The 26,833-nt window shown below is 43.8% G+C and overlaps 4 protein-coding genes, 1 long non-coding RNA gene and 1 pseudogene across 5 annotated transcripts; 3 read left to right on the plus strand and 3 right to left on the minus strand.

The window, feature by feature from the left end:
- Positions 1-1,737: 1,737 nt before the first annotated feature.
- LOC133915436 (uncharacterized) lies at positions 1,738-4,539 on the plus strand. The gene is made up of 4 exons (XM_062358588.1): positions 1,738-2,705; positions 2,803-2,901; positions 3,800-3,949; positions 4,043-4,539. Exons 1-4 carry the CDS (start codon positions 1,992-1,994, stop codon positions 4,196-4,198), a joined length of 1,119 nt encoding a protein of 372 aa, XP_062214572.1. The 5' UTR covers positions 1,738-1,991; the 3' UTR covers positions 4,199-4,539.
- A 654-nt stretch (positions 4,540-5,193) lies between these two features.
- On the plus strand, positions 5,194-10,880 carry LOC133915435 (transcriptional adapter ADA2). The gene is made up of 12 exons (XM_062358586.1): positions 5,194-5,336; positions 5,440-5,683; positions 6,432-6,497; positions 6,573-6,698; positions 6,778-6,853; positions 7,154-7,220; positions 7,306-7,364; positions 7,494-7,559; positions 7,925-8,147; positions 8,636-8,846; positions 9,816-10,130; positions 10,264-10,880. Exons 1-12 carry the CDS (start codon positions 5,284-5,286, stop codon positions 10,468-10,470), a joined length of 1,713 nt encoding a protein of 570 aa, XP_062214570.1. The 5' UTR covers positions 5,194-5,283; the 3' UTR covers positions 10,471-10,880.
- LOC133915439 (uncharacterized) lies at positions 6,848-12,349 on the minus strand. The gene is made up of 3 exons (XR_009909324.1): positions 11,888-12,349; positions 11,377-11,610; positions 6,848-7,423 (listed from the first exon to the last, which is right to left on the minus strand). It is a non-coding gene; the product is annotated as an uncharacterized LOC133915439 (long non-coding RNA).
- A 39-nt stretch (positions 12,350-12,388) lies between these two features.
- On the plus strand, positions 12,389-13,555 carry LOC133915437 (uncharacterized; annotated as a pseudogene).
- Positions 13,556-13,581: 26 nt separating this feature from the next.
- Positions 13,582-14,586, minus strand: LOC133915438 (uncharacterized). Its single transcript, XM_062358589.1, has one exon. The coding sequence runs from the start codon at positions 14,435-14,437 to the stop codon at positions 13,994-13,996; it is 444 nt and encodes a 147-aa protein (XP_062214573.1). The 5' UTR covers positions 14,438-14,586; the 3' UTR covers positions 13,582-13,993.
- An 833-nt stretch (positions 14,587-15,419) lies between these two features.
- LOC133915434 (kinesin-like protein KIN-12G) lies at positions 15,420-22,876 on the minus strand. The gene is made up of 21 exons (XM_062358585.1): positions 22,579-22,876; positions 22,254-22,409; positions 22,066-22,149; positions 21,823-21,942; positions 21,620-21,733; positions 21,339-21,431; positions 21,040-21,129; positions 20,799-20,869; positions 20,600-20,674; positions 20,367-20,454; positions 20,165-20,223; positions 19,999-20,062; positions 19,849-19,914; positions 19,491-19,643; positions 19,304-19,408; positions 18,957-19,192; positions 18,538-18,607; positions 18,373-18,426; positions 18,140-18,199; positions 17,951-18,030; positions 15,420-17,855 (listed from the first exon to the last, which is right to left on the minus strand). The coding sequence occupies exons 1-21, from the start codon at positions 22,687-22,689 to the stop codon at positions 16,046-16,048; spliced, it is 3,759 nt and encodes a 1,252-aa protein (XP_062214569.1). The 5' UTR covers positions 22,690-22,876; the 3' UTR covers positions 15,420-16,045.
- Between the last annotated feature and the right edge of the window lie 3,957 nt (positions 22,877-26,833).

Genomic DNA, 26,833 nt, shown 5'->3' on the forward strand with positions numbered 1-26,833 from the left:
ACAAATATCAAAATTTAACTGCATCAATAACTGCCTCCTTTGTAGGGTACATAGCACCATAGGACACCTCGTTCTCATGGTACCGTCACGGTGTCCGACCAGCCTCACTAACCACCAGCTTTGAAAATTCATGATCACTGCAGGCACTGGAGCATTACCCTCCTCGTCAGATAAATCCCCATCGGCAAGGCCTTCCTCCAACTCTTGATCCTTCAACTCCATCTCTTCAATGATGCTAGGGATATGCTCCCCTTCATCGGCTACACCCATCGGTTGCAGCTCTTGAATATCTCCAACATCTTCCCTGGTCCCAACATTAACCTGCTCCGATTCATCTTCCACTACCTCATTTAGTCCTGCTACTGCTTCCGCAGAGTTCACCTCAGGTTGATCTTCCAGGTACGCCTCAGCTAACAAAACCAAAGACAGGTCACGTTCACAAGATATATCTATATAATGCCTCCAAGTTGACGTGGCTTTGATGGGAACAAGCTCGCCGAAGTATCCATGACTAGCACGGCTAAGGACAGCTTTCAGCTTCAGCTCATGTTGCTGCGGATCCAGTTGAAAAAACCGCATGAACCATTTACACGCACCCACAATGGTCATCTCATTAGCTTTACTAAGACCCTTCGTGACATGACGAAATCCAGACAGATCTACACCGTTATGACCGTACCTAATTTCACCTTCACCATAATATATCTGAAAATTTAATTTTTCTACCATCTCTGGAAACACCCGCAAACATAACCAATATTAAGACTGACGAACTATATTTCTCATTATCGGAGAAAATAATTTACCGACACCGATTCATACATAACAATAGGTTTTCAATAATAGTCCTACCCAAACTTACCTACAAATATTACTCTATACAATATATATTTACTAGCTATTCTACCGTGTGCAAATTAAACGCTACAATTTTCTAAACGCTATATCCTAGGTTCGCCTGTTATCATATAGTGCTAGCTCTTGGGTCTCACAATACAACCCTACAATTATTATTCTATAAAATCTACATTTCTAAAACTAACATAGTACAAATAATATTCTATATTTCACTGCTATCATAACATGTTCTAAGTAAATTTGACAATTTTCTACTAAATATATCATTTTCTAAACCTTATGTCATACATGTCCTAAAACCTATGTCATATACTACTACTGCACTAATTAACAATAATAAAAAGAAAAAAAAGACTTACCAGAAAGTGATCTTCAAATCCGCAGATCAAATGTAGCAGGGTTTCGCTGGGCTCTCTTCCTCCCCTCTCATCTCCTCTCTTCTCCTCCCTCTTTACAATTTTTTCTTTTTTCTGAATAAAATGTGATTTTAGGCTCTTTTTAGTCCCTTTTATAGAGGAGTGCGGAGGGGGTGGAGGCTGGTTGGTGCGGGCGGGCAGCCCCTCTAACCACCCCCTGAGAAGACGGTAAGGAGCCGTACCCGCCCCCTCAGAGGGCGGTAAGGTCTAGGCACGGGCGGGCACCCTCTTGCCGCCCTCTGAGGGGGCGGTTAGACCTGCTAACCGTCCACTGGAAGGACGGGTGACCTAACCGCCCTTTGGTTTTGTAATTTTTTTCATAGAGAATCTATTTATTTAAATTTTTAATAAAAATAATAAAAAAAACTCTTTGGCGCTTGGTCTGGTTCGAAACTTTGAAACCCCCTTTCCGGCCCTGTCGGTCTCTGCTCGGCGTGCAGCAAAAGGCGCTGACGCTAGTGGCAGACGTTCTCCTTTCCGAAACAAAGCGTCAGCGAACACCGAGGCGGAAACGCAACGGGATCGCACGGTACAACCACATCGGTAGGCACCAAAAGGGGAGCGCCCGTTTGAATTTCGAACGCCGCCGGCCGCTCCCCCATCCTCCCCTCTTCCCTCCTCTCCGCAGCTCGCTCGACTCACGCAGCCAAACACCGAGGCGAAGCCGAAACGCGCGGCGGCGTTGGGAGAGAGAGAGAAAGAGAGAGAGAGAGAGAGATGAAGAAGGCGGCCGCGGCCTCGCGCTACGCGTCCTACGACTCCCCGTCCCCCTCGCCGCGCCGGGCTGGTCCCCCCGCAGCCGCCGCGGCGACCCCGGGAACGCACGGAAGCAGCCGCGCGCTGGTGGTCGCGGCGAGATCCGGCCGCGACCTGCTCGGCGCCAGGCCGCAGCCGCAGCCCCACCACCATGGCAACCTGGGCTCCGTGCTCCGGCGGCTAATCTCCATGGACAAGAAGCCGCCCGCCAAGAACCACCTCCAGGTCCCTCCCGCGACCACCGTCGCCGCAGCGAAGAACAACGGCGGCGGCGGGAAGCTGCCAGGGCTGTCGCGGAAGCTGCTGTTCCAGAAGGGCTCGTCGGAGGGCGGAAACAAGAAGAAGGCGGCGGCCCTGACGGACGTCAAGAACGGCTGCAACAATGCCAACACGCGGACGCTCGCCATGGTGCTACGCAGCGAGCGGGAGCTCCTGGCACAGAGCAAGGCGCAGGAGGACGAGATCGCCGCGCTCCGCCTCCAGTTGGAGAACAAGGACCGGGAAGTGGAGCGGCTCAGGGACCTCTGCCTGCAGCAGCGGGAGGAGATCAGGGCTCTCAAGGATGCCGTGCTGTTCCCTGACGCCGAGAAGGAGCCGGAGCCGGACCGCCGCCTCCGGGACGAGATCTCCACGCTCACCGGCCAGATCCAGTGCCTCGCGCAGGAGCTCTCCCAGGCACGTTCCTTGTCACGATCTTGCCATGTAATCTTGGCTTTTGCTCCTTGGCGACTGGGTTCTAATGCTCGCTGCTGTTTTGCTCTGTGCTGTGCAGGTTAAGGCCGAGAAGCACACGGCCAGGTCGTGCTTTGATGATGGGTACTGCTCATCCCCGAGGACGCCGGGGTTTAACGAGGAGATCGCCTTCTCTCTGGTGTGTTCGATTGCTCCACCATTTGTTTGTTATTACAATTAAATGATGCGCATGCTAGTCTGTTTTTAAATTATAATTTACCTTCTTAAATCAAAGCTTATGCGACCTGGTTATCACTTACCAATAAGATTGCTGTTTTGGAAATGAGTCTATTAATTTATCTGTAGGGCAAGCAAAGTACTGTGAGGGGAATGGTGCATTCTCTTTCATGATGACATTTTAAATGTGCGTTTTTGTGTTTATTGACTGGAGCGGGTCCTTGTATCAAGTTATGAATCTCTTGGTTGAGCTAGGTGTTTGTTGCTGCCTTGTTCTTTTTGGGTTAAAAAAGTAGTATTTTATACTTATGTGTTCGTTAGTTGTATGTTTACCATCCAGCAAACGGCTCTCATTTATACGGTAGCAATAGTTGCTACATGTTCATAAGTGTACGATTGTCCCAAATTCCAGTGATAATACGGTGGTGGATTGCAGAAACCAATGTTTCTTTCCTCTATACTATCTCATGTCTTGGCCTGAACTTGCAACATTTGAGACTCCTCGTAGCACATTTGTGCACCACATTTCAAACCTTTATCAGCTCTTAACCTTGTTTTCATGACAACATTTCAAACTTTCTTTTTTGAAAGCCAATATTTTGTTGATTCTTCCCTAAACATTGTAAACGTTGCATAGTCATTCTTGACCTATGTGTCTCGATTAATTTGGCTAGTTGGTTTCAGGCTTTCAGCTTCTAGTTCTTACTTTTCTTAGAAAAAAAGATATTGTAGCATTGCTGCAAATGATATCTAAATATGCATGGATTATATGTCAACTTCTATTATGCCAAGCTGTCAACAGAAACTGATTCAATCCGACTTTAGTGCTGATCCATTCTTTCTGTTTGTTGTCAACACAGGAGTGTAGCATTGGGGAAGCTGAGACGCCAAACTACGGTAGCCCAGATGAAATGTTCAGCAAGGATCTTAATCCTTGCCTGACCCCGTGCATTGCCAAGAGCAAATCTGATGTATCCGCACAATTCCATTCTTCTTCCCACTCCACAAAGGCGAGTTCCTTCTCCTATTCTTATTGTCAACCTCAAGTGAAAGCAAAGAGACTTGAAATAACATTTTTCTAATGTAAAACTTCAACTTGCCAGGAGTACCAGGAATCCATTGGTTCTCATCGCAACAGCAGCAGCAAGGCAAGACCAATGTCGAAGAGCTCTGATCATCACAAGCCTACCTCAGGCACCAACAGCAAGCGACGAGTATACAAATCCAACCAAGACAAGATCTATCAAAACCTGTTTTGAGTTCATCACCGCATCATAAACTTCCCCTGAAGGCAGCCTCTAGCCTCTGCTATGTGAAATATCTATAAGCATGTGGACTTATATGGTCCATTGACACAGGTTTCAAGTTGTGTAATAACAATGCCCATGATCTAGCAGCTAATGCGATCCTGGTTTGTGCTTTCTCGTGTTATGTTCATGCCTGCTCAACTATTCGCAATGTAAGTTAGGCTGTGCTGTGTCATGGACCATGGTTAGATGAATGGGCAACGTCGGTTTTCTCTTTTGATGATGGGCAAAATCGTTTTTAGTCGCAATCTGTGGCATATGGGGCCGTATGGCAATGCAGTGGCCTATGCATTATGTTCTGGGAGTGATGGGTAGATTGCCAATCGATTCAAGTAGTATCTGAACTGTGAAGTTCAGTTTGGTTCTTTCTTGTGATATGATTGAAACTTGTGCCCTAAACTTCTTGTCTTGATGGTTGTCTGCAGATTTTTTTTTTTTACTTGTTTTAAGTATTTCTCCCCTCTTGGAGCATTGCAGAAGTTGTTTATGACTTTCTCAGCTATTCCATTAGTTCAGCGAAAAATTTGATATTTCTATCAGCTTTTAGTTTTTATGAATCTAGCTAAACAATTTAAATGAACAGATCTCTGGATTCTACATGGTGTTCCTTAAACAAAACCTTTTTAGCATGAACTCTTGCAAGACAAATTGCAAGAGGCATAGCCTTCCGCGCTACAAAAGGTGAGAGCCGTCGGATTAGGCGATGTACGGCCCAGATCTGAGATCACCGAATACAGCTCGAGTCTACGGCCTCCCTGGACCGAAGTCCGTCCTCTCTCTCTCTCTCTCTCTCTCTCTCTCTCTCTCCCCAATGGTCGTCTTCTCCACGAGACCACGACACCCCGATCCCCAATCCGAAATCCAAACCCAGATCTCCCCAAAAACCCTCATCAATCCCAATCCACCCTCCCGCTCCGATCACCCCTCCCCAATCCGTCCCCAATTCAGTCCGGTGCGAGTTGTAGCAGCGGCGTAGCGAGCCCGCGCGGTCGCTAGGGTTAGGGTTTCGAGGGTTTGCGCTAGGGTTTGGGCGCGCGATGGGGCGGTCCCGCGGGGTGCCGAATTCCGGCGACGATGACACCGCCCACAGGTTCGCGCGACGTTCCTCCGTGCTTTGCCATCTCGTTCTACTGCTTCGCGCGGACGGGCTAATGAGCCGACGGCGCTGGTTGTGTGGTGGTTGGTGGTTTCAGGTCGAAGCGGAGGAGGGTCGCGTCGAGCGGGGATGCGTCGGACTCCATTTCCGCGGCCTGCGGGGGAGCCGGCGAGGGAGGGGGTAAGAAGGCGCTCTACCACTGCAATTACTGCAACAAGGACATCTCTGGGAAGATACGGATCAAGTGCTCCAAGTGCCCCGACTTCGACCTCTGCGTGGAGTGCTTCTCCGTCGGTGCAGAAGTCACCCCGCATCGGAGCAATCATCCGTACCGGGTGATGGTTAGTACAGCTTCTCTTGTCTCTGTTTGCCTTATTTTTGCTCCGTTATTGGCAGTTGCTGTACAATGCTTATATGATTGGTTAGCCTTCAAAGTTAGTTGTAACAGCCTTGTTAATGCTAACGCTGTGAAGGGAAATACAAGTTACAGCTGCAACGATTGATTGTTTATTGGAACATTTTTGAGCTAGTGAGCTGAGAGCTGTGGTCTCGAAGTAAATGGTCCCTCAATTCTGAAGTAGTATTTTACCGACTAGTTATAATCAGAACTGATTGCTACCTTAATCAAAATGAATAAAACAGAGAAAATGTAACATCCAAGGCCTGATCTACACAACCCCTCAGCCTTTTGTCCTTGCTCACTTAAGTGCATTCATGCTTATTCTTGCTTTACCCACGTAAACTGAGCCTTCTAGCTATAACTTTGCTTACGCAAAGTGCGCTCAGATGTTTATCCTTGCTTAACCATAGTATATTAAGACTTTAATCCTTGCTCAACCCAGTAGCTAACCCGAGCTGGTATGGTTTGCTAACTTCGGTTCCACAGGGTTATATGCTCGACCACTATACAGCTGGTGCAAATTTGGCTAACCACATGCAGACCCCATAGCCCCAGCCACCATGGTCTCAGTTGAGCAAAGAAAGAGAAAAAATGGAACTAATGTATACCTTAGCACTTAGATATTTAGTGCTGTATCCTGTAGGTTGTCATTACTGATGAAGTCTTCACTTGAATGAAATTTTGAACAGGACAACCTCTCTTTCCCACTTATTTGTCCGGATTGGAATGCAGATGAGGAAATCCTTCTTCTAGAGGTAATTTCGATGTTCATTTTGGTCTATCTACTTTCTGGGTGGTGTGTTTTGATTGTTTGCCCGTTATTATTGAAGGGAATTGAAATGTATGGGTTGGGAAACTGGGCTGAGGTTGCAGAACATGTTGGTACCAAGACAAAGGCACAATGCATTGATCATTATACAACAGCGTACATGAACTCACCTTGTTATCCCCTCCCGGTAACTATTCTCTAAACCTGTTTATTTCTGCAGTGAACAAAATTGGTATTCTTAATTTAATACCGCCTCATGATTGTAGGATATGTCTCATGTTAATGGCAAGAACAGGAAGGAGCTTCTTGCCATGGCTAAAGTGCAGGGTGAGAGTAAAAAAGGTGAGTCGTGATCATGTGTTCTTTTTTTCAGGTCATGGAAGCAGTCTATGTGAGATGGCATCATTTTGTTGATCAATTAGAGCAAATTTGGCTAAGCATGTGCACGAGCTAATAGTCAAATTAAAAATATCAAATAAGGCTCCTGCTGAAAGTTGTTCTGTTGGTAATGATTCCAATTGTGGGAATGCTGAGTACTTGCTGGCTACTGCCCTACAATTACGAAAAGAAGAATGACAGTAGTCAGTAGATATGTGAAAAAATGATATCTTCATAACTCATCTCTCTTCTTCGTTCATATAGGGACTTCATTGTTGCCTGGGGATTTGACTCCTAAGGCTGAATCTCCATTTTCTCCCTCCAGGGTCAAGTATGCCATTCTTTCTCTATGAATGCCTGTGAATATGTCTCTTAAGCTTCAAAGAGGCCAGTCACCAATTATTTATCTTGCAAAGGGTGGAAGATGCACTTGGAGAAGGTCCAGCTGGTCGATCACCTTCGCACATAGCTGGTGGTATGTATTAGGAATGACTACTTTGAGTCTTTGTCCAACCCAGTCCTGAAACAGTATATCTGAAACAGTATATCTTTCCTTGTCAAGAGATGATATCATATTGTGCTAATTCTGTTTGACCTACTGCAGGTGCAAATAAAAAAGCTTCAAATGCTGGACAGATTAAAGATGGTGCTAATGTATCAAAAGTTGAAGGTACGATAGATGAATGCATCACTGTAGTTTTCTAGTTTCTACTTTCACTCAGCATTCAGGCTCCAGCAATATCCTAAAGTCAATAATAACACCCATTTTCCATTCTCTTACCAATGATGATTGAACAAAGTAAACTGAAACAAAGCAATTCTTAGGAAAGGAATGCACAAAAATAATGGTATGATATAGCCCTTTTTTTAATTAAAGGGTATTCTATTATCAATATATACCAGCAGAAATGAACTGAAGATAGAGGAACTCTTTATGGCATGATATGTGAAGTGTTTAGACATCCTTTTTTTTTTCTTTCATGTTTCTGCAAAATCACTTGTTGAGCCTTGGCATATTTAACTTGCATGTACCAGATGGTCACGTTGATAGAAGTATTGGCGTAAAGAAGCCCAGATATTCTGCAGATGAAGGGCCTTCGTTAACTGAATTGAGTGGATACAATTCAAAGAGACATGAATTTGACCCGGAGTATGATAATGATGCTGAACAAGCGCTCGCTGAGATGGAATTTAAAGAAACTGACTCGGAAACTGATCGTGAACTGAAGCTGCGTGTGTTGCGTATTTACTTATCCAGGTTCGTTAATAGTGAAGAAAGAAATATATTGTTCATGATAAACAGAAGCAAGCTGTTATTGCAGTAAAATTTAGTGACATGAATTTCATGTTCGCAATGCTTTAGTTGCTAGATAATCAGGCCCTGTTTGGTACAGCTCCAGGTCCAAGAAATTCTTGGAGCTGTGTATTTGTAGCTTCACAAATTTGTGGAGCTGGAGCTGAGGGTATACAAGCAGTGTTCGGGTAAGCTATTTTGTTTCCATTTTAGACTAAAAATAGACGCTTAAACCACTTTATTTTAGCCTACAAACTCCAGATCTGAGGTGGAGCTGGGAGCTGGAGCCTGCCAAACAGGGCCTCGGTAGTAGGCATGTTTGTATGTTGACTTTATATTTGCATGTAATAGATAATGTTTAATTACACAAAGCGCCTATTTGAAGTTCTCTGTATTTTATAACCTATTCTGCGCTTCCCGGCCATTAAAAAATATTGTTTTTGCCTTTATAGGCTTGATGAAAGAAAAAGGAGAAAAGAGTTCATATTGGAAAGAAATTTACTATTCCCTAATCCCTTGGAGAAGGATCTTACAAATGAAGACAAGGAAGTTTACCATCGCTATAAGGTCTTCATGCGTTTTCTTTCCAAGGAGGAACATGAAGCCCTTGTTAGGAGTGTCATTGAGGAGCGAAAAATTCGGAGGAGAATTCAAGAGCTTCAGGTGTTGTATTTCCCTCCTAAATTTTAATGGGCACACCTTTATGTTTGTTCATTGCATTCTCTTACTATATCAACTATAGCAATGTCTTCTTAATTCTTATTTGAGTACAATTACATTTTGAATTTCCACCATTAAAAATCTACACGTACAATTCATTCCATTGATCGACGCCTTTACATGCTGTCTACATGAAGCTGAGAAACAGTGATTGCCGATGCAAAGGAACAAATATATCAAATGTAATTGCACTTGTTGGCTGAGAACTAATCCTTTACAAATTCTTTTTCATGTTTCGTTTCTCCTTAAGAGGTTACTTGTGCCACAAAAGTGCAGTAAGCTCAAACACTGCCTCAACAATAGAATATTAAACTACTCGCGCAGTTTTTTAGTAAACGAAAGAAAAGGTATAGATGGTGCAAAATTCTCTATTATATTCAATTTTAACTTTTTGCTCCATTTCTTATTGGCATTGATGGATGGTAGGTAGGCGCACATGCTGCAACTCATAGATTCTCACTTTTGTTTGTCCATCTCCTGTAGTCCTCTTTGCTCCTCCACCCCACCCCACACCCATCCACTGAATCAATTATCCGTTCCCCTTTTTAAAAAAAATTGTGAACTACACTTCACTTCCATCTGTTATCGGACTTCCATGTTTGATATCTTGTCATTTTAAGTTTCATTTGAATTCTGGTAGAGTATACGATCCTGCATACCAACTTTTTGTAATAGTATTTGCATATGAAGGAAGATTCCTTTTCTTTTCCTGGAAAACATTAAAAGAACTATGCTCCTGATCAATTTTATTCTTTCTGCTCGGTATTGTTTTACAAAAAGGCAAGTTCTGTACTGATCATACGCGGAACCACTTATTGACCTGTTTGTTTCTGCCTCGTATTCCTGGTAGCATCAATATATTCTGTGTGCAAATAGAATGGTCATTGGTTATTTATTATTTTGTTGACTCAGGAATGTCGTTCCGCTGGATGCCGTACACTGGCTGAAGCAAAGATACACATCGAGCAAAAGAGGAAAAAGGAGTACGAGCTGAATTCCCAAAAAGCTAAGGAAAGTGGCGAACTTATTCCAAATAATAAAGCAGGACAAAAGATGAATCGACCTATGAAAATTGAGGTTGATGGGAATTTGGATCCCAAGAAAGGTGGTGCTGGCTTAGATTCTGGTGGTAGGGATTCTCCTAAAACCACAGGACATACAAGTGTTAAACAGTGGGATGATTGGGATATAGTTGGTCTTCCTGGGGCAGAACTATTAAGCACCAGCGTAAGTACATTTCAAATCTCAATGCCCTTGCGATAGCTTGTGCTCACATTTGTACATATTTTATCTAGTCTTGTTGCCTTGTTCATATTTTTGGTGCTTGTTACAGAAGAATGACCCGTCCTTTTTATTTCAGGAAAAGCTTCTATGTTGTCAGAACAGATTGCTACCCAGTCATTATCTGAGAATGCAGGAGGTGTTGATGCAGGAGATATTCAAGGGTAGTGTCCTCAAGAAAGAAGATGCCCATGTATTATTTAAGGTTGACCCTGCCAAGGTAGATACTGTTTATGATATGGTGGCGAAAAAGCTGGGTAGCCAGGAGGAGGCTCCAACTGTCTAGCTATGATTTTGAGTCTGCCTTGTGCGACTTCCCGAAAAACCAAAGCTTGCTTTCTCATTTGCAGCATGACCGAACCTCAGCTGAAAAATGGAGGATATAAAAAAATCGACATTGCCATAGTTGAAAACTGATTTGTGCCAGGTGTCTGAAGTACAATAAGGCATTCCAGCCAAATTGTAAAATGATCGCCCCTGATGAGAAAGTGTAGCATGAGTTGCTACTGCTGTTCTTTCCGAGAGGATAGTTGCCATTGTTGAGTGCGCTGTCACAGATGTGCTAGTGCGTTGTAGGTATAGGGGCCTTGAAATGATGTATCATCATGTATGTAACATTATTCGCCCTATTTTATGCCATTGTACCGATCTCAGACATTGATTTTTGCAATTCATCCAAATGCTTGTCGACTGTTCTGCTCACATTGTACAGATGCCCCGCTGGCTTCACATCAGATTGGTTTATATGTAGAGTTCTGATGATCTGATCGCTTGGTCGCTAAAAGATAATTGTGCTAACCAACGACATGGCTTCTAAAAGAATTTTATTCTAGAAACAAACTAATTGCAAGAGCTTCCGTCATTATATTTTTTCTTGTTGGCACGTCAATGTAGAATCATTTTTAGGAACAGGATAAATAATAAAGAAAAAGTTCCTTGGACGTGCCAACAAGAATGCTACATCAATGCAGCATGAGCCACGCTTTTCAAAGAAAAAAAAATGTAGCATGCGCCACGGGTACTCCAGTAGTCTTACTCCGAAAGGAACAGAGAAAATACTTATTTTCTATTGAAAGATAAGGTGATTCTTTCTATCATTCTACGAAATAAATTTTTTATTTACTATTATTTCTAATTTTTATTTTTTCATCGTTACTATCATCCATTTAATCTATAGAAAAGATATATTTACCTTTAGGGAGAAGTACAGTGGCCTCGTGTGCGGCTGTCAACGTTGAACGGCAGCGGGACTTGAGCCATAAACCACTCTCAGAAACAAGAGCGGGTGGCAAGAGCAGGCAGAAGGGGAAGATGCCAAGGATGAGGAGGATGACTGTGCGAGGGACTGCATCCCCATCACAGGGCGTCCACACCGGTACTACGACCCCACCGCCGGCAGCCACGCCTGAGGTCACTGTCCTCTTTCCTAAAGGCAAATATATCTTTTTTATAAATAAAATAGACAGTAGTGACGAGAAATGAATAAAAATTAAAAACAGTGATAAATACAAAAGTTTATTTGGTGAGATGATACTAGTGGCGGTGCTAGAGCGAAATCTCAAGGGGGCCAGATACAACTTCATAACAACCATTCGAGACCCATGGATGGATAAAGGGTCCAATGATGATGCATGGACTAAATTAGCTACTAATATTAGATAATCACTTAAAAAAAATTGAATCCAGGAAGGGCCATAGCTCACCTTGATCATCACCAAGCTCCGTCCCTGAATAATACATAGGGAATTACGGAATCGAGATCACTGACTTCACGTCACCGCAAAGCCATGTGACTTCACTCCACCTGATTTTACCATTCATTGTCTCATAAATTACTATTCACCTCTGCTTTACAATTAATCGTCTCACCCGGTAAAGTTAGAGGATTTGGATCTCTAAAGCGGAATTATGTCTGGGAGGCTGGATGGAACACCGAACGTGAGAGATAGTTGGCATATGTGGAGCGCACATGGAGGAAGCAAAATTTATAAGGTCGTTTGAGAAAGGCCCCTACAAACCTCTATCCACGCCATTAACCTTCGACCCAATGGACTGCGTGTGTGCATGCCTATGTAACGAGAGACAGTGTCAAAACCTCACAAAAATCTACACGTAAGACCGGACATTATAAAATCTGCTTACGCGCATGGACGCCTGGCCCAGTTAGCCGCGCCCACGGCTAAATATACAAAGCCGCGGCAGCCGCAGCGCGACGAAGCGTGAGCGAAACCCCCCACCATTTTCACTTCCACCGCTAGCGCTTGCGCGCGGCGGAGGAACCCAAGCGACGACCCGCACGAGAGAGGGGAGAGGGAGCGGTGGAGCGGGATGGCGTCGGTGGGGGTGGTGGCCGCGGGCCAAGGCGCTGGCGCTGGCGGCCTTCTGCGGCACGGACCCGCTGCGGCTGGGCAGCATGGTGGACTTCCCGGGCTTCGAGGCGCACCCCGTGGGACCTTCCCGACGCCGCCGAGATGCTGCCGCACGCGGACGCCCGTGAGCGGCTCCACGGCGAGGTGCAGGGGGCCGAGAGCGTCGCCTTGGACCCGCAAGGCCGCGGGCCGTCCACGGGCGTCGCCGACGGCCGCGTCTTCTTCTGGGACGGCGAGGCCGCGCGGTGGGTGCCCTTCGCGACCGTGTCCCCGCGCTGGACTGACGACCTCTGCGGCCGGCCCAAGGCGTCGCCGCTGGAGTACCTCCCGAACAAGCACGTATGCGGCCGCCCGCTCGGGCTCCGTTTCGACAAGGGCTGGGACCTGTACATCGCCGACGTCCACTTCGGCCTGCTCAAGGTGGGGCCCGAGGGCGGGCTGGCCACGCCGCTCGCCACGGAGGCCGAGGGCGTCCGCTTCAACTTCACCTACGACCTCGACCTCGACGACGAGGGCAACGTCTACCTCACGGACTCCAGCATTCATCATAGGGCCCTAGCAGCTTCCGCAGCTTACTTCCTGCATGCTCTACTCAAACGGGACGGGAGGCATCGCGACAGCCCGGAGGAATCGCCCGCGCGGCGCACGTAAGCGCACGCCAACATCAACCAATCCGGCCGGCCGTTGCCTGTAGTCCTGTACACGGACAGACACCGAGAGAAACCAACAGCAACCAACACGCCCCAAGCCAAAAAGGGGCACTGGCTTCGCTACGGCTTCCTGTGTATAATGGCGCTGGCTTTCTCCCATTCCAAATACAAGTCCATCTAGACTCGTCAAAAGAATCAAGTCGAGAGCTATAATAATCCTATTGTCTATCAATTATTACTAGAGTTTATGTAAGTGATATGTTTGTCGTATTGATTATGATGCATCCTAGTAAGAGTAAATATGGAGGATGAAAAAAATATCTATTTAATGAATTGAAAGGAAGGTTAAATGGACTTAGGTTCGCGGGACGAGGTAGATCGATTGAACACGAGTTTCAAAGTTTTATTCAGCATGTTCTGCACTCTCTCAAGAGTCAAAAGGGAAGAAAAAAGAGAGAGAATCTAGGCAACGAGGATCACCGTTTCTCTCCTCTATCTGAAGCTGCCGGCGTGGTCCAGCCCCCGAAAACAATTGCATACCGATCCAAATTATCCAATCCACACGGACCGCGTTCGCGCGTGTCGAGCAAGAGCAAGTGCACGATCACTCGCTGTACCAAGCCATGCCACAATGTGATGCTGCTATACACGCTGAAGCTGAACTGACACCCAAGAACGCCTAAAACTGAGGAGCCAGTTGATCACGCCTGTGCAGTGCAATTGAGTGGTAATTGGCAACTTGGCATGCTACCTACTAGATACGGAGCAAAATTGCAAGAAGAAGATGTTGCTATTGGTGGCGCGTGGAGGAGGAGGCGCAGGAGCTGGAGCCGGAGGAGACGCTGCGCCAGAAGCCGGCGCCGTAGAACCGGGAGTTCATGATCTCCCGCTCCAGCTCCGACGCCGGCGACTCCACCCCGCCGCGGGTCACCACCGCCACCGCCTCCTCGATCTCCAGCGGCGACGAGGCGGTGGCGATCATCGCCTTGCCGCTCCCCGAAGGCGACGCGGACGCCGCCGCAGCGGGCCTCTTCGTGCGGCGGCGGCGCCTCGTCCTCCTCATCCGCCGCATGACGCCCACGGGGAGCCTGACGGTGACGAGCAGCAGGACGTCGAGCAGCGCGAGCGGGCAGCAGCAGCACACCGCCGCGCAGTTCGCCGCCGCCTGCCCCGCGCCCTCCGCGCACCCCGGCTGGGGCTCATGCTCCTCCTCCACGTACTCGCGCTCGCGCATGCCCCCCTCTGTTCTTGGCGTAACCCGGGCAGGCAGCGGCTGCGGCTACCCTAAACACAACCAAGAATCCACGGAAGATACCCAATTCTCGGACTGGTATTTAAAGAGAGAGAAACTCGACGGTTTCGTGGTTGGAGAGAGGGGGGGGGGGGTGGGGAGGCGGCGATGGCGTGGGTTGCCTTTCTTGCCCGCGCTGCTCTGCGCCATGAGGGAGAAGAAAAAATCAATCGTTAATTGTCTACTTGCCGTGACGTACGTTCGCCTGACGGTGACTGCAAAACCTGTTCTTTTTCTGTCGAAACAGAACACGGCGGATTTATTACGACGGCACGCGGGCGAGGGCGACGTCAAGCAGGAAGCGATAGGAATCGCCGTGGGCGGCCGACGCCAAGCACGTGCCCACCGCGGACTCCGAGTCGGCTGCCCGCGCGGCTCAGGACGAGCGACGCACGCGCGCACGCGGTCCGTGGATTTCTGATGAACCTGACAGCGCAACGCTTTGTTGCTAAGGATTCGCGGTTTGTGCCCGACAGGTTTGGACGGGATAGTAGTGGAAAATAATCCTACAAGGTCTGATCTTATACATTCAGTGTATAAATCTAATTCATAATGTGTCATAATAATTTATTTTTTCTTTATTTTATCACTTATAATTTCATTTGTCTCTATTATAAGTTTTATGTTAATTTTTATTATATATCACATTATAAATTAAATTTATGCACAAATATATAAAACCAGGTCTCATAGGATAGTAGTACCCGTCGTACAATCTTTAGTAGCGATTGATTGATTTGGTCAAATGGTGGTGGTGGTCTAGGGCTACAAGCTCGCGTCACTTGGTTGTTGCGCTTAAAAAAATGGCAGAATGCTAGCTGGGCAATGCAATTGTTAAGCTGCTGATCAGTGGAGGAAGAAGCAAATTAAGCAAAGGGACAAGAGCTGAAGAAGCTTCCAGTGTCAGTCCAAACTACACAAACGACCGGTCATCACCGACCTAAAAAAATGAAGGAAAGAAACGAAGAAAATCACCAGGCAACAGCAGCCACAGCGCGCTACGAACCTGGCAGTTTTCAGCAAAAGAACACACTCTTCACTTTGTCACTACTCTTCATCCAGCAAGCAAATGTTCATAATCATGTGTGTAGAATGTTCAGGCTGCAGCTTTCTACACACAGCGCCCCATTCTTTCACTTATGTAGATCATCAATGCTGATTCAGGTTAACTTATGATACAAGACCACTCACTGGTTATGAGTCTACAGAATTACAGAAACAAAAAGGTCAAGGCCCCTTGAATTCAGAATCATGTCGAATCTGTTGCTGTCTTGCACCTTGAAGCGCTCACATGAGGAGAAATCAAAACATACAGTAGGCTACAGAAGGGCCTATTTCATGAGCTGAAGCTAGACCACCAGAAAATAGGTGGTCCACAGAACAAATATCAGAACTTCAGGACTTCTCCATCCTACGAAGCAGATCACAAGTTGCATGATCCTCGTTTCTGATTCGTCGCCATGAAGGATGTGAAGAGATGAAGCCAAGACAGACTAGCCTGTCCTGTCAGTCATTGCATCTGTGAATGAAACTGATACTAGCTGGGCAGGTTCACAAATTAGCTTGGCTGTCGAGAAGCAAAAGCTGCTTAGCTTCAGCGACATGAATCCTGATGGCCTCAAGATCCACCTCCACCTTTTTGCTAACGGGCAGCATGGATTCATCCAAACTGCAAGAGGTCAAGCTTCTTCTGTCTTGCAGAAGCTCACCCAGGTACCGCATCGCTTGATTTAGCTTCAAATGCAGCTCATCCAAGCCCCTAGCTTGATGCTGCAACGACTCCTCACACACTTTGATCTCTTCCTCCTTCAAGTTGACTTGGAAAACACAGTCTTGGTAGTCAATCAGCAAGCCCTCCATGTCTTTCTTCCTGCTGTCCCAAATCTCTGTCAAGGTATTGTCACGGACAAACTTCTCGATGTCTGCTTCCAACACGGAGAGGCAGCAGTCCTCTATTTCTGTTTCAAGGAGCTCAATCTCACAATCAATATAATCACATTTATTCATACTTTTTATTTCCTTTTGCACCATGGCAAGCTGTTGGCAGGCCTTCACCAGTTCACTTGAAAGCCTTCTCTTCTGCTCCTCAGATTTCAGCAGCTCAGTTGCCTTGCCAAAATTCTTGGGTTTATGCAACGGTGCAGTGGAAGTATTCAGATTATTAATAGCAAAAAGGACCTTCTCTTCCTCCTTCCTTTGAGCTTCATAGCGAAGCTTCACTTTAAGGCCATCAATTTTGTCTCTCAACTCATTCTCAGATTCATGTGCTTTTGTTCTCGCGGCAGATAGTTCGTTTTTGCGAGTTTGGAGGTGATTCAACAGTTCCTTCTTTTGATTCATTAATTCAAAGTTGACATCAAACTTGGACCCAGCAAGGGCTTTGGTCTTCAAATCGAAGTTCCAGCATGATGCTGCAGGCAAGAAATACTTGACTTCAAAAGCATTTTTCTTCTCCTGTGATTCCGACAGCGTAGACTTCTGGACATTGATGTCTTCCTGACAATGCTGCACGTCTAGACAGTGGAGCTGAATGCTTGCAGAAAGTTCTTCTGCCTTACTACTAGCCGTTTCAAGTAGTTTAAAATATTTTACTGCATCCTGAGCAGGCACAAGCTTGTCTTGGACAAGCTCCAACTTAATGCGAACAAGCTGCAGCACTTCTTTAAAAGCTACAATTGTGGAGTCATCAACATGATTCACTTCGAGATTCTCAGGATCTGCTGCTTCACTTATTTCAGCATCTTTCTCACACGACTGAATCTCTTCTCTAGTTTCAGAATCACTTTGCTCGAAAATCTTCCTTTTGAATTCGTCTCTTTCCTGCATAGCTTTCTCATACAAACCCATAAGTCTATCATTTTCCTCGTGCATCTCTTCCAGTCGAAGATGCAATTCTGCATTGGATGAGTTGTGTACAGGCAAATCTGTCGTGCCTACTGGATGGGCATCCAGCAGATCTTTATTTACAGAGATTCCTCCAAAAGGATGACTGCTTTGCTGATCACTTGCATCTTCAGTTTGAGGAATGGTAGGACAGTTTATGTCCTGATTTGTCTCAACATTGGCAATAGCGTGTTCGTAGAGCTCAACCAATCTCTTGTTATCCTCAATCAAAACCTTAAGCTGCATCCTTAATTCTTCATTCTCTTTGGCCAAACCAATCGCAGTTTCATGAGCTTCTGCTTCTCTTTGACTTGCAGAAGCTATTGCGTCAACCAAAGTCTTAAGTTCCATCTGAGCATCAGGCAGGTTGTGTAAACCTGCCTCTCCTTGCTCCTGGAGCTGGAAAGCCTTGGATCCTTTATTTGTGTCATCATGTTTCTTTGTATGCTCCAACTTTGTGGTCAACTCATCAACATGCCTGCACATTGTTCGACGGGTCAGGTTACGGCATCAGAACAGTTGCTGGTAGCACACATGGGTCAGGTAATGTCCAAGGTAGGAAGATAGTTATACCTCTCAAGTTTCTCTTTTGCTTCGAGGCAGAAGGTCAACTTTTTACGCAATGACTCGATTTCTCTCTCATTTTGAATAGCCTGTGGTACAAAATAATATACTTGTGTTTCAGCCACTAACAAATAAGCATGCTATACACAAGGGTATAACTGGAGTTAGATATGTCAGGATAAGTCTTCTAAGACAAACCTGCAAACGAAGAAACTCATTTTCCTCATCACCAGCTGACTCCCCGAATAATGAGAGGTCCTGCATAAGTTATTATAAATCTAAGTCAAATGCCAGGTAAACATGTAATAATGCCGTAAAGTAAATATAACAAAAAAAATTGGTTTAGCAGTCAGTCCCATGTCAGGGGTTTCGTAATAAAATTCAAGATTGACATCCTTAATTCAGAATTTTCTATATAGTTATCAACAAACCTTGTTAACAGGATCCTTCTCGTTCATAAGCTTCCAGTCAAGGGCCTCTAGCAGCTGCAAATCAAGTTAGACATGTTGAATAAGTTCGCTACTTCAAGAAAGTGACACAGGTACATCATTAAGCATCTGCACCACCCGAGATCCAAATGGCTTCATAATGTGTACCTTATCTTGTAAAACAATTATTTGCTCATGCATTATTTCCCGTTCACCTTCATCAACAAATGACTGCAACCTTATTTTTTTCAAAAAAAAAAGAACCATTAGGCTTTCAACTCTACTAAGAACATCATAAGGCACACCAATAAGCTTATTGCAGACAATAACATATTCAAGAATCAGTTATTCCTTGCCAACAGTCACACAAGACAACAAAAATTGAGTTTATAACCACGTAATAAAATATAAAACAAAGCAGAAGTGATTGGTAACAACATAATAAAAGGTTAAGTTGATAACTGAAAGCAGCTTATTTCAAACAGTAACATATTCAAGAATCAGTTATTCTTTGCCAACAGGCACACAAGAAAATAAAGAGTCCCCAACCATTTAAAGAGCACCACAATATTGATAGCAATGCTAACCTTCGCAGTTCTTCCTTCAATTGTAAGTTTTCCATGGCAAATTTTGTAATTTCTGGGTTGCGATCTAGTTGACTCCGCAGGACCTCCAGTTCCTTCGTGAGGTCTTCCTTATCTTGTAAAAGATGTGCTTCAGCAGATAATTTCCCTGAAGCAACTTGCTCCAATCTTTTGATCCGTTCTTCACGAAACTTAAGCCTCATCTTGAAACTTCTTAACTCTTCTGTTCTTTGAACAGCCTGTGGAGCAATAGAATACTAAAGTTAGCAAACACATGACTATCCGTGCTCATTTTTTGCTTTGGTTAAGTGCTTGTAAGGTAGAGATACAAAATCATAAGAACTACAGACCAGCTGTTCAGCAATCTGCTTTCCAGCAATTGTTGCCTTCAGTTCTGCTTCCTTCTCTTGTTCCCTCCTAAAAGCAGCGACAAGGGCAGCATCATAATCTTTCCTCTGAACACAACACACCAACAAAAATAGTGTAAGTATCCTGTGAAGCGCATCAAGTTCCACAAACAAGAACAGCCATGAATACCTGTGTAGCCCTTTTATCAAAAATAAGTGGACTGAACGTGCCAGGACCTTGATCCCATTTGAATGTACTAGGAGACTCACAGACAAATCCATGGGAACTAATGTCTTCTGTTTTGTCAGAATTTACAAGTCCTTGCAACCGGCTAACTTCTTTCTGCAATAGTAGAGCAGTTTTAAGATATCATGCATAATAAATTACATATTAAAAATGTTTATGCAATAGAATATTTTGGGCAATGGCTCTTAATCTACATGAATAATAGCAGACAGGTCAAAAATTCAAAAAAAAAATGTCATCCTGAATCTAAATGTCTTCCAATATACAGTAAAAGTTTGAGAAAGAATAAACTCATCTATACCTTAAGGTTCTGGACCTGTAAACGCATGCTGAGAACATCACCTAAAGCATCCTCATTTATGATAGCCTACAAGGAGCAGTCGTCAGCTGATGTTTGCAGAAGCCCAGAAAAAAAATGTTGCATAATAATTAATATGCGCTGATTACGTACATTATTCCTTATGTATTTAGCTCGTTGTGCAAATTTCAAAGTGCTTAACGTCTCAGCAGCACAACTGGTTTGAAAAGGAGAATCATGTCAGTAATATATCAAGTATAACTATTTCAGAATAGGGTGACAGTTGAATAAAAAGGACGGGTCACGATTAGGAATCTACCAGCTAGATGGGCTTATGTTTGCAATTATAGTCGTCTTTGAATTTCCTCCAAGGGAATCCTGGGTAGCAGAGAGAAGGCACAACCAAAACCATTATCATGAATAAAGACACAACTCACATCAAAATGTGTTCTTATTCATATATATCTCTAGCAGTCAACTTGCAACATGAAGAACTTTACCACCTCAGCTGCGCATATTACCTGGAGGAGGAACGTTAATTTTGAATCTCGATAAGGAACATGGTGTGATTTTTTGTTTGACACGGCAATGAGGTTTGTAATGACAAGTCTGCAAGCATGGCATTGACCGAAATAGTAAGGAAAAAAAGTAATATTGTGGCTTGAGTTGGACACAGTACAGTGAGCTAAGTTCAAAACAAACTTTAACATATTTTCTATTGACTGAGGTAAATATTTGAAAATGATCAGCTAACCCTAAAGTTGAGAGTGACTTGTTGATGTTGGTAGCTTCCTTCAACCGCTCCCCTTCAGCACCTGAGCTCTTTTGCCTGCAAGGCAGAAGTCACACATGCTGAGTAGGAGTGAAAGAAAATGACAAGTCTGTGTGCTCGCACTGAAAATCTAAGAAATTCATATCTAATAATAATAGACAATGTTACATGTGCAGCTTACCTCTCTGAGCCTGCAAGATCAACAAGGTTGAGTCGAGAAAATCGGTGGTGGTTGATACCTTGTGACTCCCACTGTATGGTTAACTTAAAAGAGTAAGTAAGGAATACATACATGTGCAATAGGTCACCCATAATCATAAGCTTGCACGTATATTGACATCTTTGAAACCAAACACTCGGAATGAGCATCTTATTGCATAAAAACTATAGAAACAGGTTTGGAGAATATGTATTGCATGTACCTTACTCTCTATAAGACAAGTAAAAACACTATGAGAGCGGCTACTTGCTCTGTTCATATTGGTGGCTGCCACCTTTCTGTTTGCTGCCCCCTGAAACGTAAATGAGAATGTACATTCAGGTATAACTCATGTAGTGGAACAAAAACTTAGGTACCTGACAATAACGTGATCTGTGCAAACTTAATTGCAATTGAAAACTGATAAAGAAGCTGAAGCTTTGCAGCAAACCCAAGGATGGGAACAAACTTCAGCACAAAGTGTAAAAAGAAAAAAGAATGCAACAATTTAATCGATTTAACCTCAATAAGTTGTTGCATCGCTTCTCGAGCATTGGAGATCTCATGTTCCGTCAGATTCTCAACATGGACACCCTTTTTGGCATCCTCTCTTATCTGCAACAAAGAAACTTGTCAAAATATTGTAATTTTCTAACAGCACTTAAAAAAATGCAAAAACAAACAATAGTGAACACCAATAGAACGAGAGATATTGACATAACTTGAACCACGGAAATGCAAAAACAATAAAGATCTTAACAAAATCCTTGCATGATATTTAAGCGTGTTTTTCAGTGAATTACATGCAAGTTTACAGCATTTGGGTTGAGTAAATCCAGAATCTGCTCATTATAAATCTCCAAAAAAGAGCATTTACAAGTGAACCTAAGCTTTTCATCTCTCCTTATTTCCTTGTCCTGCAAACATAGTGAAAAAAATTAGCTAATGCCATGCCATGTACAGCCAAAATGAGGCACCCAAAAATCAACAGATCATCGAAACTTGCCTTTTGGATTCTTGAAAAGAGATGCTCAAACACTCGAGGCGTCATACCACAGTTCACATTGTTCCTCCGCGTTCCATTTTCTATATCACCAAGCATTGTGTGCGTTTTTCCGCTGCCAGTCTAGCAGAAGCGGATACTTTTGTAAGCACAAAAATTCAAAGGTAAATCGAGAATAACATGCAATCTGCGAGGGGAAACTTGTGAATCTGCAGCAGCAACCAGCAAATGAAACCTGTAGCTCACCTGCCCGTAAGCAAACATGCAGCTGTTATAGCCAGCCATGCAGTTCTCCACCATGGGCACCCCAGCAACCTTGAACAGATTCTCCTAAACAGCACGAGAGGACCATTTACACAATTTGCAGAAAAAATAAGTCAGAAGAAGAAAACGGGAACGAATGCTAGACCGGGAATCGAGAGCATCAAGAGCACCTGAGTGACATGCTCGTCCGCGACGAGATCGAAAGTGAACCGGGATTCGGGATGCCCCGTCCAGGTGAGGCTCTGGCTACAATCCTGCCTGACACACGTCTTGTGCCCCTGCAGCGATAACTCGCTGCTGCTGAGCGGCCGGATACGGATCACAACCTGCAGATTGGAGCAGTTAAGCAACCAACAACAGGCGTTCGACGAAATGCTCGCGGACACAGCCGCGCGACCCAGGCGAACTGGAGCAGAGCATTCCCGCTAGGGCAGGAGAACCGGCAGCGGGGAAATAGGTGAGGGGCAGCTCGCAGCGAGGCGGAGGAAACCCTACCTGCACGTTGTTGTCCTTCCAGAAGGCTGGGTCCTCCTGGAGCTCGAACCGCGCGGGGGCGGGGGCAGAGCTGCCGCCGCCGAGCTCGTCGTCGACGCCGTCCGACGGCATCGCTGGGCGCGGCGGAGGCGGAGTTCCGGCGGCTGGGCAGAGCGGAGGCGGCGGCGGCTGTGGAGGAATAGGATGCGAGATGGGGTTTTGGTTTGAAATCGGGAGGGGAGCGGAGGCGATGAGACAGACGTTGGCCGATTTCGAATTTGGGGTCGCGTCTGCGCTGCCCCGGGGGGGGGGGTCCAGTTCAGACTTTGAATTGAGTGGTTGAGGGAAAATTCAAAAGACATCACTTCGTTTTGAATATTTGAATATGTTACCCCAGTGTTCAAGAGAAACCTTCATTAACAGTACTACTCCCTCAGTCTAGTTTTGTACGATGTATTTTGGTATGAAATAGTCTTCAAAAATAAATTTTAATATTTAATTTATCTTACAATATATTGCTAATTGCAACAAAGTCAACACTATATTCAAAGAACTTTAAAATACAAATGTATTGATATAACTTTTATAAACTAAATATGCATATAATTTTGCTAAGTGTTAGTCAAAGCTTATGCAGTTTGACTTTTTAAATCAAAATATGCCTTATAAAAATGAACGGATGGAGTACCAAATAGCATGCCTACTAATTTACTCTCCTATCTATTCAAATAGGAAAAAGTCCATTTTACTCCCTCGAACTATCACGTTTGTCCAGATAACCCCTGAACTTTTAAACCGTTCATTTTACTCCCCCGAACTATCAATACCGTCCATTTTACCCTCTGGAGTGGTTTTCTCGGTGGTTTTGATGACGTGGCAGCGGTTTCGCCACGTGGCAGTCCCAGTCAGCATGCTGACATCAGCGTTGCGCAGTAATTCGATTTTTTTTTAGAAAAATAATTCATGAGAATAGATTATTCCGAAAAATAGGTTTTATATTCAGAAAAAAATCCAAAAAATATAAAATGATTTAGATAAATATTTTAATATGTTTTTAGCTCTGTTTTTATTTCTGTAAATATTATTTAATGTTTTTCTAGTGTAAAAATTATTCTAAAAATGTTAGAATAAATGTTTTAATTTAGAAAATAGTTTTAGAAAATATATATTAATTCTGATAAAGTTTAAAAATATTTTCTTTGATAAAATAAATGCTTTTAATATGTTTTGTTGTATATTAAATTAGTTTTAATTCTAGAAAAATTAGGTTTAATTTCAGAAAAATTGTTTGTAGTTTTCGTGTCCCATTTGGACACATTTTGATCACATTTGGCCATATTTTAGTCATATTTGGGCACATTTTGGTCATATTTGGGCACATTTTTAGTCATATTTGGGCATATTTTGGTCATATTTGGGCACGTTTGATCATATTTTGTCCAAATGTGCCCAAAATATGCTCAAAATGTGTTCAAATGTGCCCAAAATATACCCAAAATGTACATAAATATAGCTAAAATGTGTCCAAATGTGACCAAATATGCCTAAAATGTGCCCAAATGTGACCAAAATGTACCAAAATGTACTTAAATATGTCCAAAATATGGCCAAATATGCAAATATGTGACCAAAATATGTCCAAATGTGCTAAAAATGTGCCCAAATATGACCAAAATGTGCCCAAATATGACTAAAATATGGCCAAATGTGATCAAAATGTGTCCAAATGGGACACGAAAACTACAAACGATTTTTCTGAAATTAAACCTAATTTTTCTAGAATTAAAACTAATTTAATATACAACAAAACATATTAAAAGCATTTATTTTATCAAAGAAAATATTTTTAAACTTTATCAGAATTAATATATATATTCTAAAACTATTTTCTAAATTAAAACATTTATTCTAACATTTTTAGAATAATTTTTACACTAGAAAAACATTAAATAATATTTACAGAAATAAAAACAGAGCTAAAAACATATTAAAATATTTATCTAAATCATTTTATATTTTTTGGATTTTTTTCTGAATATAAAACCTATTTTTCGGAATAATCTATTCTCATGAATTATTTTTCTAAAAAAAAATCGAATTACTGCGCAACGCTGATGTCAGCATGCTGACTGGGACTGCCACGTGGCGAAACCGCTGCCACGTCATCAAAACCACCGAGAAAAACCACTCCAGGGGGTAAAATGGACGGTATTGATAGTTCGGGGGAGTAAAATGGACGGTTTAAAAGTTCAGGGGGTTATCTGGACAAACGTGATAGTTCGAGGGAGTAAAATGGACTTTTTCCATTCAAATATATACCATCATTTTGACATGACACCTAATAAACAACTTTGCCTATAAGTTTTCGTATTGATATTCCTTAAACCTATAATACTGTAAAAGTACCTTGATTCTGCTGATGTTATTATTTTGTGACTAGAATAAAAAAATACATATGCATGTGGGCCAAAGGTAAGAAATTGATGACTCAAATTGTAGAGTTTTTCAAACAAGGGGAGAATATTATTATTAGAAAATGAGAATTGTTCTAAACAAAAGAAGATGTCTACTCAAAACACTTTAGCCTTCAGTGGCCGTTCCAGGCCAAGAAATAGAAGTGGCTCACATCTTATTCTTTCTCTTTCTCCTTCTCCTTTTTCTCTTCTTCTTCCTCCTCATTTTCCTCTCCTTCTTCCTTTTCTTATGCCAAAAAATTATAAGGGGAGGAGGCTGTCAAGTGTGCTGATGGGGTAGGGGGGCTAAGGCCCCTGGGATCCACCCATGTTAGCCTCCTTTAGCTTCAAATAGGGATAGCTAATGGTCAACTAAAGCTTGCTTAATGAGTGGTAAGCACTAATAGTAACCATAATATCTAGAAAAGGAATTAAGCACTAATTCAATATGGTAACCATTCACTTATATTTCTCCGTAAAGAACAAATCTTTTGAAGAACACACCATATGCACGTTGCGAGAAGTCACACCTCGCATGGAGTAGTTTTACTTTAACTTCGTGTGTTTGTACCTTTCTTCTTCATCTTATTTCTAGAACCCAAAAAAGCTCCTTTTTATTTTTGGTTTTTACTTAAGCTCTCTTTTAGGTATGTCTTGGCCTTGTCACTTCTTTTGTCATATATGCCATTTGGCTCCCCATGATGACTTTTGCCAGGGGCGGATCCACCATTCTAGCAAGCTCGGGCGCCCACCAAAGGTGCACGACCAGCAGAAACCCCCCCCCCTCGGCGGTCCTAGGCGAGCCGCAATTAACCACTCAATTTGTTTGCTCCTAGTGGCTGCGTCTAACGGTCCGAGGACAAAGAAGGATAGACTACATAAGGCCACAATGGGTTGCACGGTGCACACAAACCGAATCTCCAATAGGGTCCTAAAATTTTGGGCTAGCCCGCATTAGTCCAAGGTCCACTATCTAGACCACAAACCAAACAGCTGAGACATACACATGTTGTAGCCGCACATCGCACATTTGCACACACCAGACTCTCAACCGTCCAACGCTCGTGCCGCACCAATGAGATCTTGCCATCTTGGAGAGTTGCGGCGGCTTCCCACTCCGGCACCCATGGCCCGCCCGGATCCTAGCTCCGACCTCCGACTCTCCTCAGATCCTGACTCCTAGGGTCCTACCATGCATGTGCGGTCATGCACGTGTGCCCGTGCCGCCGCTGGTGAGATGTCACCATCTCAGAGACAACAGAGAGCTATAGCAGCCATCGACTCCTCGGAGCCCAGAGCCCTAGTCCCGACTCTGGTGCGATGGAGCACATCGCCCCGCCCAAACCTAGCTCTACGGCTATCGGCTGGACAACTCTGAAGTATGCTTGCCTATTCTGCTTGTGTGCTTGTCATCGTTATATTATTTAATCCCTTGTGCAATTGAGAACCAAACCTTTGCTTGGGTGGTTAGTGAAGGTGGTCGTATCCCCTACTCGTTACTTGTGTATTTCACCAAGGTGAAATTTTCTTTCAATGGTAAGCGACATCCTTGTTGATGTGAAGCATATGTGGTGACTTCATCAATCTCTAAGCTTCATATCTCCAGTCTTCAGTAGGTGATGTATGAGTATGTAATTTTTTTTTCAGTGGTAGACGACATCCTCGTTGACAGCGAGGCATATGTGGTGACTTCATTAATCTCCAAGCTTAGTGTCTCTAATCTTCAGTAGGTGATGTATGAGTGTGTGTGTTCGTCTGCGTGTTGTACTGAGGTTTCTAAAAAATCCCTTTGTATAGTTGTACTGTTATATAAAAAAACACTT

The sequence above is a fragment of the Phragmites australis genome, chromosome 4, assembly GCF_958298935.1.
Source record: "Phragmites australis chromosome 4, lpPhrAust1.1, whole genome shotgun sequence".
NCBI lineage: Eukaryota > Viridiplantae > Streptophyta > Magnoliopsida > Poales > Poaceae > Phragmites > Phragmites australis.

Excerpts from the sequence above, each read along its gene's own strand:
- LOC133915434 (XM_062358585.1), bottom strand. The coding sequence starts at position 22,689 with ATGCCGTCGGACGGCGTCGACGACGAGCTCGGCGGCGGCAGCTCTGCC. Across the intron at positions 18,608-18,956 it reads TTGAAGGAAGAACTGCGAAG|GTTGCAGTCATTTGTTGATG; the intron begins GTTAGCATTGCT and ends GAAAAAAATAAG. Across the intron at positions 17,856-17,950 it reads GCAAAAGAGAAACTTGAGAG|GCATGTTGATGAGTTGACCA; the intron begins GTATAACTATCT and ends AACAATGTGCAG.
- LOC133915436 (XM_062358588.1), top strand. The coding sequence starts at position 1,992 with ATGAAGAAGGCGGCCGCGGCCTCGCGCTACGCGTCCTACGACTCCCCG. Across the intron at positions 2,902-3,799 it reads AGGAGATCGCCTTCTCTCTG|GAGTGTAGCATTGGGGAAGC; the intron begins GTGTGTTCGATT and ends TTGTCAACACAG. Across the intron at positions 3,950-4,042 it reads CTTCTTCCCACTCCACAAAG|GAGTACCAGGAATCCATTGG; the intron begins GCGAGTTCCTTC and ends TCAACTTGCCAG.
- LOC133915435 (XM_062358586.1), top strand. The coding sequence starts at position 5,284 with ATGGGGCGGTCCCGCGGGGTGCCGAATTCCGGCGACGATGACACCGCC. Across the intron at positions 7,365-7,493 it reads ACCTTCGCACATAGCTGGTG|GTGCAAATAAAAAAGCTTCA; the intron begins GTATGTATTAGG and ends GACCTACTGCAG. Across the intron at positions 8,847-9,815 it reads GGAGAATTCAAGAGCTTCAG|GAATGTCGTTCCGCTGGATG; the intron begins GTGTTGTATTTC and ends TTGTTGACTCAG.
- LOC133915438 (XM_062358589.1), bottom strand. The coding sequence starts at position 14,437 with ATGCGCGAGCGCGAGTACGTGGAGGAGGAGCATGAGCCCCAGCCGGGG.